The sequence below is a fragment of the Octodon degus genome, unplaced genomic scaffold, assembly GCF_000260255.1.
Source record: "Octodon degus isolate 3935 unplaced genomic scaffold, OctDeg1.0 scaffold00031, whole genome shotgun sequence".
NCBI classification, from domain to species: Eukaryota; Metazoa; Chordata; class Mammalia; order Rodentia; family Octodontidae; genus Octodon; species Octodon degus.
This window is the reverse complement of record NW_004524607.1, coordinates 13,480,233-13,492,474: the sequence shown is the minus strand read 5'-3', so window position 1 is coordinate 13,492,474 and position 12,242 is coordinate 13,480,233. Positions and strand designations below refer to the sequence as shown.

General features: G+C 56.2%; 1 protein-coding gene across 4 annotated transcripts in view; it reads right to left on the bottom strand.

The window, feature by feature from the left end:
• Positions 1–12,242, bottom strand: part of Tnrc18 (trinucleotide repeat containing 18) — a 92,620-nt gene that overhangs the window by 1,532 nt on the left and 78,846 nt on the right. For all 4 annotated transcript variants that reach the window (XM_023713464.1, XM_023713467.1, XM_023713466.1 and 1 more), the window contains 8 exons: positions 9,087–9,239; positions 8,425–8,566; positions 7,076–7,193; positions 6,741–6,816; positions 6,542–6,650; positions 3,872–3,988; positions 2,773–2,937; positions 1,123–2,486 (listed from right to left, as the gene is read on the bottom strand). In XM_023713464.1, the coding sequence (XP_023569232.1) occupies positions 1,123–2,486; positions 2,773–2,937; positions 3,872–3,988; positions 6,542–6,650; positions 6,741–6,816; positions 7,076–7,193; positions 8,425–8,566; positions 9,087–9,239 (2,244 nt within the window). The remainder of the gene's footprint in view (positions 1–1,122; positions 2,487–2,772; positions 2,938–3,871; positions 3,989–6,541; positions 6,651–6,740; positions 6,817–7,075; positions 7,194–8,424; positions 8,567–9,086; positions 9,240–12,242) is intronic.

Below are 12,242 nucleotides of genomic sequence, written 5' to 3'. Positions count from 1 at the left end.
GGTCAGGGGTGGCACTGTGCACGAGGCCTTGTGCCACCTGAGCCCTGGCCTTGCCTCTGGGTCACCTGCTGCCAATTTGGGGTGCTGCCTCAGATTGGCCAGTGCAGGAAGTGATCTATGGGGCTCTTGAAACTGAAAGGGCCTTCAGCTCCACGGTGGGCCCTGAGTGTGGGCTAAAGGCTGTCCCAGCCAAGACAATGTCACCCATCACTGCCATAACCTGCCAACTGACCCAGTGCTAGCCCTTTGTGCTGGCTTCTTTCTGTGTTGGATATCTGCTTATTCACTCAACACTTTCCCCCAACCTGGGGCAGTTCCCAGAAGCACCTGGCTCCAGCAATACCATCTCTTAGGGAGCAATGAGCAGGAGAGTGAGCAGGCTCTGCCTGCCACCCAGCCACATGCCCTCAGCACAAACTAAAATCTAAAGCCGAGTCCCAAGGTGGAATCTCCTGCTTGAGCACGGCACCCCACCCTCAGCCTGGCTCCCCTCCTAGCCACTCTGCAGGGCACAAGTACACTGCCTCACATGGCTCCGATCCCCTTCAGCTGAAACACAGGGAACTGTTGAGGTGGCTGAGCAACTTTGCTGCAGTGGAGTTTGTGCCTCCCACCACCTACTTCCCTCAGCAGCTGCCCCTAGTGGGCAGGAGACTTGGTCTGGACAATCAGAACAGCCTGGCTTCCTGCTGGCCACTGTGACCAGCTACAGAGTAGCCTGAAACCCAGGCCAACACTCGGCCAGCTTTAAAGCTCTCGGTGAGACCACTTCCTACTGGTGCTCCTAAGCTGGGCGAAGACACCCTGAAAACCACTGCACCTCCCTGCTGTTGGGGAGCGGGGCTGCACAAGGAGACCGACACAGAGGGAGGACAGAAAGCTGAGGCCTGGGGTGTGGACCCAGGTGGGAGCTGAAGACTGCCTTTCAGCCCTCAGATCCACCTGTACCTGAAGCTGGACACCCTGAGCCTTTCTGCCAAAGAGCCAGTAAGCCTGACCTTGTAGGTTTAAGTCAATCTCGAATCTCTTTCCCTTGCTGCAGTAGGCCACTGCGCAAGGGGGACAGGATCTAGGCCACAGCCACATGCCCGTTCTCCAGCCCTGGCTACCTCAGCCACTTACCTGGGTGGGCTTGCCGAACCACTTCCAAAGCTGCCGGGCGGGCAGGAAGGCCGCGATCTTGGGCCGATTCTCCACAGAGGGCAGGCGCTGCCGCTTGGCCAGCTCCTTGGTGGTGGGCAGGTGCACACCCTCGCGCTTCTTGGGGCGGCTCTTGGCCCCAGCCTGCATCTTGGCCTGCAGAGGCTTTACAGGCTGGGGCGGGGGTGCTGGTGGCTGGGCAGCAGGCACCTTCTTGCCCGAGTGGCCTGAGGAGCGGGCCTTGCTGGCTGGCTTGGGAGGTTTGGGCAGGGCTGGCTGTGTGGAGGGGCCAGGTGTGGGAGTGGGGTTCGCCTCCTCATCCGAGCTGCAGGAGGAGTCCTCGTCCGTGGTGGAGGAGGAAGAAGAGGAGGAGGAGGAAGAAGAGGAAGAGGAGGAGGAGGAAGAGGAGGAGGAAGAGGAAGAGGAAGAAGAGGAAGAGGAGGAAGAAGAGGAAGAGGAGGAGGAAGAGGAGGAAGAAGAGGAGGAGGAAGAGGAGGAGGCCGGGGAGGATGCCCTGGAACTGGCGGCGCTGCAGGTGCGACCCCCGGCACCCCGGTCATCCCCACCAGTCTTGTCGCCATCCTCCTCTCCTTCTGTCTCTGAGCTGCTGCTGCTGCTGCTGCTGCTGCTGCTGCTGCTACTGCTGCTACTGCTGCTACTGCTGCTGCTGCTACTGCTGCTACTGCTCTCAGACTCCTCTGCCCCATCCTGCTCGGCCTGGGCCTTATCTGGGCTCTTGGGGTCCCCAGGGTCCTCCACTGGGAGCCCCACCCCAGGCTCTTGGGTGAGATCCCCCTCCAGGGCCTTGGGCCAGGCTGGTTTGGCCTCACTGCTACCCACTGCTGAGGGGTGGCCACCCAGGCCCGGAAGGCCCTTGGGCTCCTGCCAGCCCCCCGCCCCCACATCTTCCCGGAGCAGCAGGGCCTCTTTGGCCTTCTTGCTTTTGGGGGACATGACCCCCTCATGGTCCAGCTTGACGAGCAGCTCAGCTTCCTCGCCCGGCCTCCGGGGGCCCTTGGCCCCAGACTCCTCAGTGGCCCGTGCCTTCTTGGGCTTGGGGCGGGTAGCAGGTATGGTGATGGGCACGGTGACAAGGGGCGTCGGGGGCAGGGCTGCAGCAGGGGATGGCAGCTCCCCAAAGGGTTCAGCAGCTGGGCAGCTGGCAAAAGTGGACGGCGAAGGTCCAGGTGGCGGGGGAGCCAGGCGGGCCTTGGGGGCTTTGACCCGCTTGTCTGTAGGTTCTGGAGAGCTCTTCTTGGAACTTGGGGTACTGACTGGTTCCAGAGCCAAAGGGGTAATGGGGACCTCATCAGTGGAGGCTGCCTCTTCCAGGACAGTGGCTCTGTCTGAAAAAGAGAAGACAACAAATGAAATGGAGGCCAGGGAGGGGCTCCAGGCTGCCAGGCCTGAGTGAGAGTGCCTGTCTGCACTCCGGGGCACCTGTGTGTGCCCCTGCTCATAGGCCACAGCGCCTCCCTGGGTATGACGGATAGAGCTAAGGCTCAGCCCTGCTTGTGAGGACCTTTTCCCTCCCTTGGCCTGATTCTAAGTCTGCAAAGGAGCAGAAATGCCCCGCGACCCCAGCCCCAGATTGAATTCCCAGCCTGGGCCCACCAGCCGGAGCCAACCTACCGCCCTTGGCCTTGGTGCTAGGCTTCCGCCCGCGGCCCCGGGCCTTGCCTCCTGGCTCCTCGGACCCGGCTGTGGCCCCCTCTTTGCCTTCCCTGGTGTCTTTGCTGGTCTTCCTGCTGCGGCGCTTGGCGCTGGGCACCAGGAGAGCTGGGGAGGGCTCAGCACCTACAGGACACAGCAGATAGTGGTTGAGCCAGGGGCTGTGCTGGCCCAGCTTTGGGGTGATGCTCGGTGCAGCTCAGGGAGCAGGGCATGGTGGGGACCATTCCAGGTGGACTCCCACATGGCCAAGACCAACCAAAGCTCTGCGCATCATGAGGGGGGATGCTGAGACCCGACTGGGAAAGCATGCAACTCCTGAGGCCATAAGTAGAGGGCAAGTCTTGCCTCTGCTCCTTGAGAGGGCCAGGGCCCTGGATGAGTTATTAACTTTTGTTTTTCGTATACTGGGGTTAAACCCAGGGTTTCTGCCCAGAGTTATAGCCTACGCCCTTTTGTACTTTTTAATTTTGAGATAGGGTCTCATTAAGTCACTAAGTTGCATAAATTGGTCTTGAAACTATGATACCCTTGCCTCAGCGTCCCAAAGTGCTGAGATTACAGGTGTGCACTGCTATGCCTAGCTTTATTAACTTCTTTGAGCCCCAGGCTTGTTACTAGTTGAAGAAGATAGTGACCACAGGGAACCAAGGTGAGAATGTGATACTACTGCTTGAGACCATCAAAAACATTCACCCTGTGGGGCACGGTGGTGCACACTCCCAGCACTTGGGAAGCTGAGGCAGGAGGATCGCCATGAGTTGGAGGTCAGCCTGGGCTACATAAGTGAATTTAAAGGCAGCCTGAACTACATAGCTAGACCCTGTCTCAAAACAACAAAAAACAAACCACTTGCCCAGCCCCCCAGAACCTGGGCACCATGCTACATGGGTCTCCGGACCCATCTGGAGCCCTGAGATCACCATCCCCATCATTTCCACCCATCAGTGGGTTCTGGGTGCCCAACTGGCAGACAGCCCAGGGCCATGCTGGTGGGGACCTGGGAAGGCAGCCCCAGGAAGGGCAGTAGGGAGCCCTCAGTCATGACTTGCTCACTCACACTGGATCTTATAGTCGGGCGGCAGGAGGCGGATGTGTGAGAGGGGGATCCTGCCTGTGTCTCCATCGTCGAACTCCACGGTGATCAGGTCCCCATCATCCTCCAGGTCCAACAACCCTACAGGAGCAGGGGGACAGGTCAGAGGACAGCTCCAGGCACAGTGGGCACAGTGCTGGGGACATCCCCATAGAGCTTGAGTGTGAGAGTTACACAGACCAGGCCGGGGCTGGTTCTCAGCACACTGTACTTCAGCGCCACCAAACAGCAGCCACACCTGAGATGCACCCCAGAACAGCAGGAAGGGACCCCAGGCCCTCAGCCCTGGGAGAGAAAGGACACTGGCACTGGGATAGATGTGGAGGAAGTAACTGTGGCCTCAGCTGTACTACTGCCAGACAGACCCCCAGGAGTAGGGATGGCAATGGAGAGGAACCAAACTGGGCCAGAGTCCCTGACAGGCCTGCAGAAGCCAGGTTGTTTGTTCAGCTCTGGACTGAAGGGGACTAGGTGCAGTTGGGGGTTATCAGGCATCCACACCTGGAGCAGTGACACCTCAGGGCCTCAAGAGGCAGATATCAGGCCTGTGTGGCTCAGGATGCCTGCTGAAGCCTGGCATTGCTGGGATGGGGGTCCCCAACAAACAGTCCTGCCACCTTGACACAGGTTGCACTCATGCACTGAGCTTATCATCCTTTCTCTTCACTTGCGACCAGAGGTGACATCTCTTAACAAAAGGGAGCACAGACCAGGTGTGGCAGCAGGTTGAGGCAGGAGGTTCAAAGGTTCAAACCCAGTTTCAACTGCACAGTGAGACCCTATGTCCAAAAAACAAAACCACAAAAGACAAAAGAACTAACAAACACAGACAAGAGGGGCTCAGGAGAAAAAGGAACTAAAGAAATCCAATGTAGGGCCTAGGGAGATAGCTCAGTAGAATAAACGCTTGCCTGGCAAGTGCAAGGGCCTGAGTTCAATCCCCAGTTCTGCTAAAAAAAGAAAAAGAAATCCAATGTGGAAAATTTGTCCTGAGAAACGTTTGCTAAAAAATTAATGTACTGATGAAGCAGAAACCCATCTTAGGAAAAGGAGCATCAGTAAGACAGAACTCTTGGGAGTTTTTTAAATGATAGCATGAAATTTTTAAATTCCAGAGAACAGAAAGGGTTAGAGGATAAAGTGGGGGAGTCTGCAAGAAAACTGAGCAGAAAAAGAAGAGAGGACAGTAACAGGGAGGGAGAGATGAACTCTGAGGGCCACCCAACGGTTGGGAGTTCCAGGACTGCAGATGGGACAAGCACCAAGACAGGGCCAGGACAGGAACCAGAAGGCCTCAGGGGAGGAAGGGATCCACCACACAATCACAGCCCTCCCCTCTCCCAAATCCCACTCATGGGAGGATGCTTGAGAGAGGAAGGCTGTGAAGGCCTGTGGCTTCCAGGCCCAGAGAGAACAACTCGGCCCTAAGAGTTTCCAGAGAATGAAGTAGGTCTCTTGCAAAGACCTGGGAACTGCAAGGGCAGTAACGTTCTCAAACCACACTGGAAGCTAAATAAAAATCAAACAATGACTTGGATGTGGTGAGGGGAAATGAATTCCAATCTAGAATTTACACCTATCTTAGCTCTCTCCAGAGAGTAAGAGAAGAGATTACAGACTCCCAGGGCAAGAGAAAGTCTAGACTCTCCTGGGCTCCTCCCCGGTAAGCCTCTGAAAGATCGTCTATGAAGATAACCAAGAAAGAGAAAGGGCCATGTGAGCCACAAGATGCTCTCCAAGAGACGGTGTGAGGAGTTAGAGAGCAGGTTGCCCCACCTGGGGCCAGAGGACAGACTGCTCTAGAAATCAGAATCCAAAACAAACTCTTCCCACACAGAGGGACATCGATGGATTACTGATTAACGCGACTAACAGATGGAAACATGAACCCTCCCATCCCAACACCCTTTGGCTCAGGCTGTAGCCAACCCCTGCTGCTCGGTGGCTGGGAATCCTTGCCTTTTTTCCGCCACATGTAGAGATGGCCAGAGGCCCAGGAGTGGGTTGCATGTGGCCCATGGGTTCCGGTCTCACCGGCACCCACAGTGCACCTCTGGACTGCTGGGTCAGCGACAGGTGAGAGCGGAGCTACCCCAGTCCCTGCCCCTTCTGCCTGTCTGACGCCTCTTTTGGGGCACCTCTTTTTTTCATCTGCCCAGCTTCCATGTTCTGTTCTGTTGCCAACGCCCCAACTTTCCTGGGGAGGCTACCTTTCCTGGGCCCTTCAGTCAAGGTGGTGAGGAAGCTGCCCTCACCTTCAACTCCAGGGACAGGAACCTGGCCCAGGCCAGCCCGTCAGACCACTGCAGCAGGACAGGCAAATGCCACATGAACAAAGCCTTATGAGGAGCTTGTGGGAAAACCCAGAGAGGGAGAAAGTGACAGCTTGTTAAGACAGTAACATTGCTTCAAGAAGCTGCGTGAACCAGCCCAGGCCGAGCGGTTCTGTGGGATACTGCGAGCTGGAGACCTGGCAAGGGCCTCTGAACAGCACCTAGGCCCAGTCATGCCTTACAACCCTACTGTTCTCAGGTACGTGAGCCAGTAAGAATCCTGCTTGGCTAGCTAGAGCAGGCTGTCCGTGACCCTGACATGTGACAGAGACAGGATGGCACCACGGCAAGTGCGCCTCACCTCGGACCACAGTGCCTGGGTAGAGGCAGCGGTACTGCTGACTCCAATAGGCCGCGATCCTGGTCCCCTGAGGCAGGAAGCGCGTGGAGGCCGGCCTCACATCGATGATCTGGGAGGGCACAGACAGAAGGCACCAAGTTGTGGCCACAGCCCCTAGCCAAGCCCAGCCCAGCCCACAGGGCCCACTCCCCCCACTCACCGCCTCCTGCAGCAGCTGCTCCAGGCAGTAGATGTGGGGCCGGTTGCCACGCTCCCCCTCCACCACTACGCGGTATCTGCAGGGGACACTGTGTGTTAGGGGAGTGGCCAGCAGGCCTCCCTAGACCTCCCACAGCCTCCAGCCAGCTCTGCCCCCACCCAGGCCACAGAAGCTGCACATGTGCAGTGGCCATGTGAGTGGATAAGGCCTCTCTTTGCCAGCCTGGTATCTTCATCATAGGGTTCGGGCCAGCCAGACCCGAGGGCTTCACGAATACAATGGCCAGGACCCCAGGGTGCCACCCACAGCCTGCCTTCCCTGACCCGGGCACTCACATGTCAGGCGAGTGCACGGTGTGCACATGCCCTGCGTATAACAGCTTGTCGTCCATGGGGATGAGCACGCGCAGTCCATCCTGCAGCTCATCCTTGTCAATGACACAGGAGCGTGGTGCTACAAGGCAGAGGGCAGTGAGGGGACGGCACGTGTGTACTTGGGTGGGAGCGAACCAGGGTGACAACCTGCCTGTGCCACCCCACCCTGCCCTCAGTGCTGGTGCCCCTGGGCTGCCCCTAGGCAGGGCACCCTCCCCCCATGGTCTCCAGCCCCACCCCTGCCCATTAAGCCTGCCGCCAAGCCTCCCTGCAGGCCCGTTGCACTCAGGCCCCTGCCTGGCTGCCCCACTGGCTCCAGGCTCTTAACACCACACTCCCTCTTGGCCCTTTCACCAGACCCCATCGGAACCAAGACAGGGCAGGCTGCGCTAGAGCCAGGCAGCAGGGACCTACTCTTCGATCCCCATCTGGCCTGCACCCAGGCCGAGGGGCCTTCCCGTGCCTGCGCATTCGGCATGACCATGTTACCTGCTTTGGTCAAGGGCAGAAGTGGCTAAACACCAGATCTGCACCGAAGCCTCGAGGCTGCTATACTCCCCTTGCCCTTAGGCCTCAGCCACAAGGCAGGGCCACTGCTCCCCCATACTGTGCCACATCACGCAGAGCGGAATGGCACCCAGGCACCATGGGCAACACCGCTGCCCAAACCCTGGACCCCAGGCCAACATGCGAATGACCCACTCCCTCCCCACACCCTGGGCCCAGTGCCCACTAGATGTGACTGCTTGGAGTATCCTCCAAGCATCTGAATCCTATGTGTGAAACTTCATACATGTGTGGCCCCCACAGCTTCCCCATGAACCCCAGTACCAGTCTTCCTCCCATCTCCTCTCCGCTTGTACAACCCAAACCTCATCCCAGCCATACCCCTCCCTGCAGCCCAGCCCCCGGCGGCCCCTAGTCACTGCCAGCTCTGTCTGATGGTGATCACTGCTAAGGGGACCCCAGCCCTCCCAAGGCCCCTAACACGTGCTCCACAGCAGCCAGGTGGCTTGCGTCAACACCACCTGGCCACAGCTCTCCACTCACAACCAGGGCAGCCAAGTGTGGTCTTAGGATGGACACCAAGCTCATCACAGAGGTGCAGGAGACCACAGGTGATCAGCCTTTGCCTGTCCCCAGCCCAGAGGACACTCTGCCACCCCCAGGTTACATAGCCAGAGCCGAACTAGCCTCCTTTTGTCGGGCCCTTGCACATGCTGTTGGTGCTGCTCAGGCCAGAGCTCAGATCAAGCTTTGTGAAGGACCCCAGGGGCCCTCCAGGCACACTGAGCTTTCTAGCCCCTCACCTGGGGTCAGTGGCCGCTCCACAGTGCCCCCGCGGGGCAGGTGCTCGTCCTCCGAAAAGCTGGAGTCCTGGTTGGGCTCGAAGTCCTCCTCGGCAGCCATGCTCTCCATCAGCTTGCTCACCGCGCCCCCCTTCCCGCGGTTCTGGGGACAGCGCAGCAGACCAGCAGCTCAGGACCCTGCCCTGGGCCCCCACCTGGCAGGGGTCCCTGCCTGAAACCTGGGGTTATGGTGATGCTGCATGTGTACACTGGAGGCTCCAGCTGGACACACCCCAGGCAGCAGGAAGGGGACACAGGCTGGAAGTGACTACGCAGGGCCTGCACACACTCAGCACAGTACTCCACACTCGGTGCTCAGCACTGTCCTATTACCACAGCGACAGCTGCCCATGGGAACTGAAGTGGCATCTCAAACATGTGCCTTGGCAGGGGCTAACGAGTACCTGCATGTGCCTCACCATCACCTGAGCGAAGCCAAAGGGACCATGATGGAGCCCCAGTGCTAAATTGGGTGCTCCTGCTCTCTGACAGGCCCTGGAACGAAGTGCGGGTCCCTGTGCTCAATGCAGGGCCTGCTGCTAGTCACCTGGCCGCACGATGCCCAAGCCCAGCTGCAGAAATGCAGAGGAGGCGCTGTCCCCACCCCTGCCAATGAGCCTCACCTCCTTCTTGGCCTCCTTCCCTTTGGCCTTGGCCTTGCTCCTCTTGGCAGGAGCCAGTGGACCAGCATGAGGGGCCCTGGCCTCAGGGGGCAGGGTGGGGGTGCGGGGTGATGGCAGCGTGGTAGCAGAGCCAGCCTCCTTCCCTTTCTTCTTCTGGAGAGAAAGCAAAGCAGAAGCCTGAGGGTAGGGCCCAGGCCACCTGGAGACAGAAGGCAGGACTTCCCATCCCGCCCTCCTGTCACTTACCACACACCCAAACTGAGCCACACTGGAGCTGGGGACAAGACCCTGTGCTCCCTGCAAGTACCTTTAATCTCAATTTTTTTTTTTTTTCTTTTTTGTATTTTAGGGAAGGCTCTACAGGGTGTTCAGGGTCTCACTACTAGATCGGACTCATGGTACAGCCTCCCAAGAGCTGGGATTACAGGTGCGTGCCACCATACCCAGTCTCAATTGTCCTCTCAGCATGCCCCAGGGGTGGGGCAGGTATAGCAGGCCCAGGGATTGAGCCCCCAGCCCCTGCTTGCAGGCACTTTAATCTGCTGAGATATTTGGCCAACCATTAATCTCAGTCATTTTTTAAAAATTAATTAATTAATTAATTTAGAGAAAGAGTCTATGTATTTCAGGCCATCTCTGAACTCGTTACGTAGCCCAGGCAGGCCTCAAACTTGTGATCTTCCTGCCTCAGTCAGCCTCCTGAGATGGAGGCAGTGCTAGGATTACAGGTATGCAGCTTAATCTCAATCATTTTATTATTCTGCATAGTCTGTTGCCCCCAAAGACAGGCAGAGAAGTATACGTAAGAGATATAATCAAAAAGTACTGTGAATGTTTACTTTTTTTTTTTTTAACATTTATTTATTTGTGTGTGTGTGTGTGTGTGTGTGTGTGTGGCCAGCTCAGCCCACCAGGGGGCGGGGCCGGCTGGCATGTGGCGCTGGGGGATCGAACCGCGGTCCCTGTGCATTGTCAAGCTTGTTTCAAGTAGGTGCTTTAGACCACTGAGCCATCTCACCAGCCCCAATAAGGTTTTTTTTTTTGCTCCGAATGCCCTCATGGCTGGTTTGGCTGGTTTGGCTGGCTGGAGAGTTGTGGGGATCGAACTACAGCAACCTGAGGCTGACAGCTTTGTGGAAGCAGCCACTTAAACAACTGAGCTAAGGCCAGGCCCCTGTTTACTTTTTTAAAAAATGTATTATAATAAAAGATATACTGTCATCGCTCACCCTCAAAATCCTCCCCCTCACATTAAACACACTCATCCCATCACTCCTGCCACTTTCTGAAGCAGCTCTGGGAGGTTTCTTTTGAGCGTCTTCAGCTGCATGATGGGACTGCCTCTTCGTCCTGACCTGATCCAGAATGTTCTCCTCCTGCAGCTACTTTGACTCTGGAGAAGAACTAGAAGTCACACAGTGCCAGAGCCAGGGAATACGGTGCATGAGGACTTACTGTTGTGCTTTTACAAGCCTGAACATTCGGAGGATATTTGATCACACCTTGTAAAGACACTCAGGAAAGAGAACTTCCAGAACTGCTTCAGATAATGAAAGAACAAGCTTGGCATGGCGGTGCATGCCCACCATTGGGAGGCTCAGGCAGGAGGAGTGCTGCAAATTCAAGATCAACCTGGCCTGTAGAGTGAGACCCTGTCTTAAAAAAGACAAAAATATATATAAAAGAAAGCGACAAAAGATAGCTTAGCAGATTAAAGTGCCTGCTTAGGCAGACCGCAGGGGCTGAGGTTCAATCCCCAGCACCACAAGCCACGCCAGACCCGTCCCCAGGGCACACTGAGATGACAAATGAGAATGGGTGTGCTGGCGAGCGCCTGCAATCCCAGCACTTGGGAGGCTGAAAACAGGAAGATCACTACGAGTCCCATCTACATAGTGAGACCCTGTACTAAATACATAAATTTTTTAAAAGGTGGCAAAAACAATGGGCTAAGTGATGGACCAAGGGTAGTGTCTTTAGTCTAATATTTTATTTATTTATTTATTTATTTCTAGACGCAGTCTCTGATCTACCCTTGGATGTGTGAGCTCCTGTCCAATAACCCTCCTGTTGCTACAAGTGTACCAAGCCTTGCAGAACTCTGCACCAGCACATGCAGGCAGGCAGATGCTGGCCAAAGCTACACAAACTTTTTTTTTTTCTTCAAGACATGGGAATTTCCCAAAACTCCTGCTCTGAAAATCCCAGCCCTGTGTGGCTGCTATACCCAGGGCAGCTCCATTTCTTCAAATAACGGTTGTAGGATACGTCACAGTGGGGTGGGGGACTATCGGGGTATCATGCAGGTCACCCCCAGGGACAAACAGGCAGGCTGCCTCTATTTTTCCACTCTTTCAAATTACGTTCCCCAGAGACAGAAAGACAGACAGACAGACACACACAAATGCACGCACACACAATGCATACACACACGCACACACGACATGGCGAGTAATTCTAGAAGACCGATTCCCAGAAGGGCACTGAAAACCAGAGCCCGGCAGTGAGGGCGAGAGGCATGGCCAACCCCTCCCTTCAGGACAGGAGGGGACATAGCTGAGGCCCTTTTAAGAAGGGGCCTCCTGTACAGCTTCACGGATCTGAGCAATCTGGATGCCCGGCCACCTGACCCAGAAACGCTGCCCCCCACACAGCGCCAAGCCTTAGTCACAGCGTAACAGCCGATGGCACAAGACATTGGAAATACTGGCTGCTTTGCACAAAACCGCCAAACTACAGCTAGTACAACCCAGACATCACGGTGGGGTCTGGCCCAAGTGACATGATGCTTTGGGTTATTTGTTCTGTTTTTCTTTTTTCATACATGGAATTGAACCCCACACTTGCCAAATAAGCAATGTGCCACTAAGCTAAATCCCCGGCCCCTTATTTTGGTCTTGGGGGTACGCAGGATTAAACCCAGGGCCTTTACAATGAGCCACACCCTCAGCCCTTTTTATTCTATTTTTACATTTTGAGACAGGGTCTTGCTAAGCCCAGGCTGGCCTCACACTTTCAACCATCCTGCCTCAGCCTCCCAGAGGCCCAGCTCCACACTTTTTAAAAACGACTGGTCAAACACAAAATGACCAAGGCAGGGAGGAGGAAATTAAGAAACAAGAAACAAGGGCTGGGGAAATAGCTCAGTAGAATAAG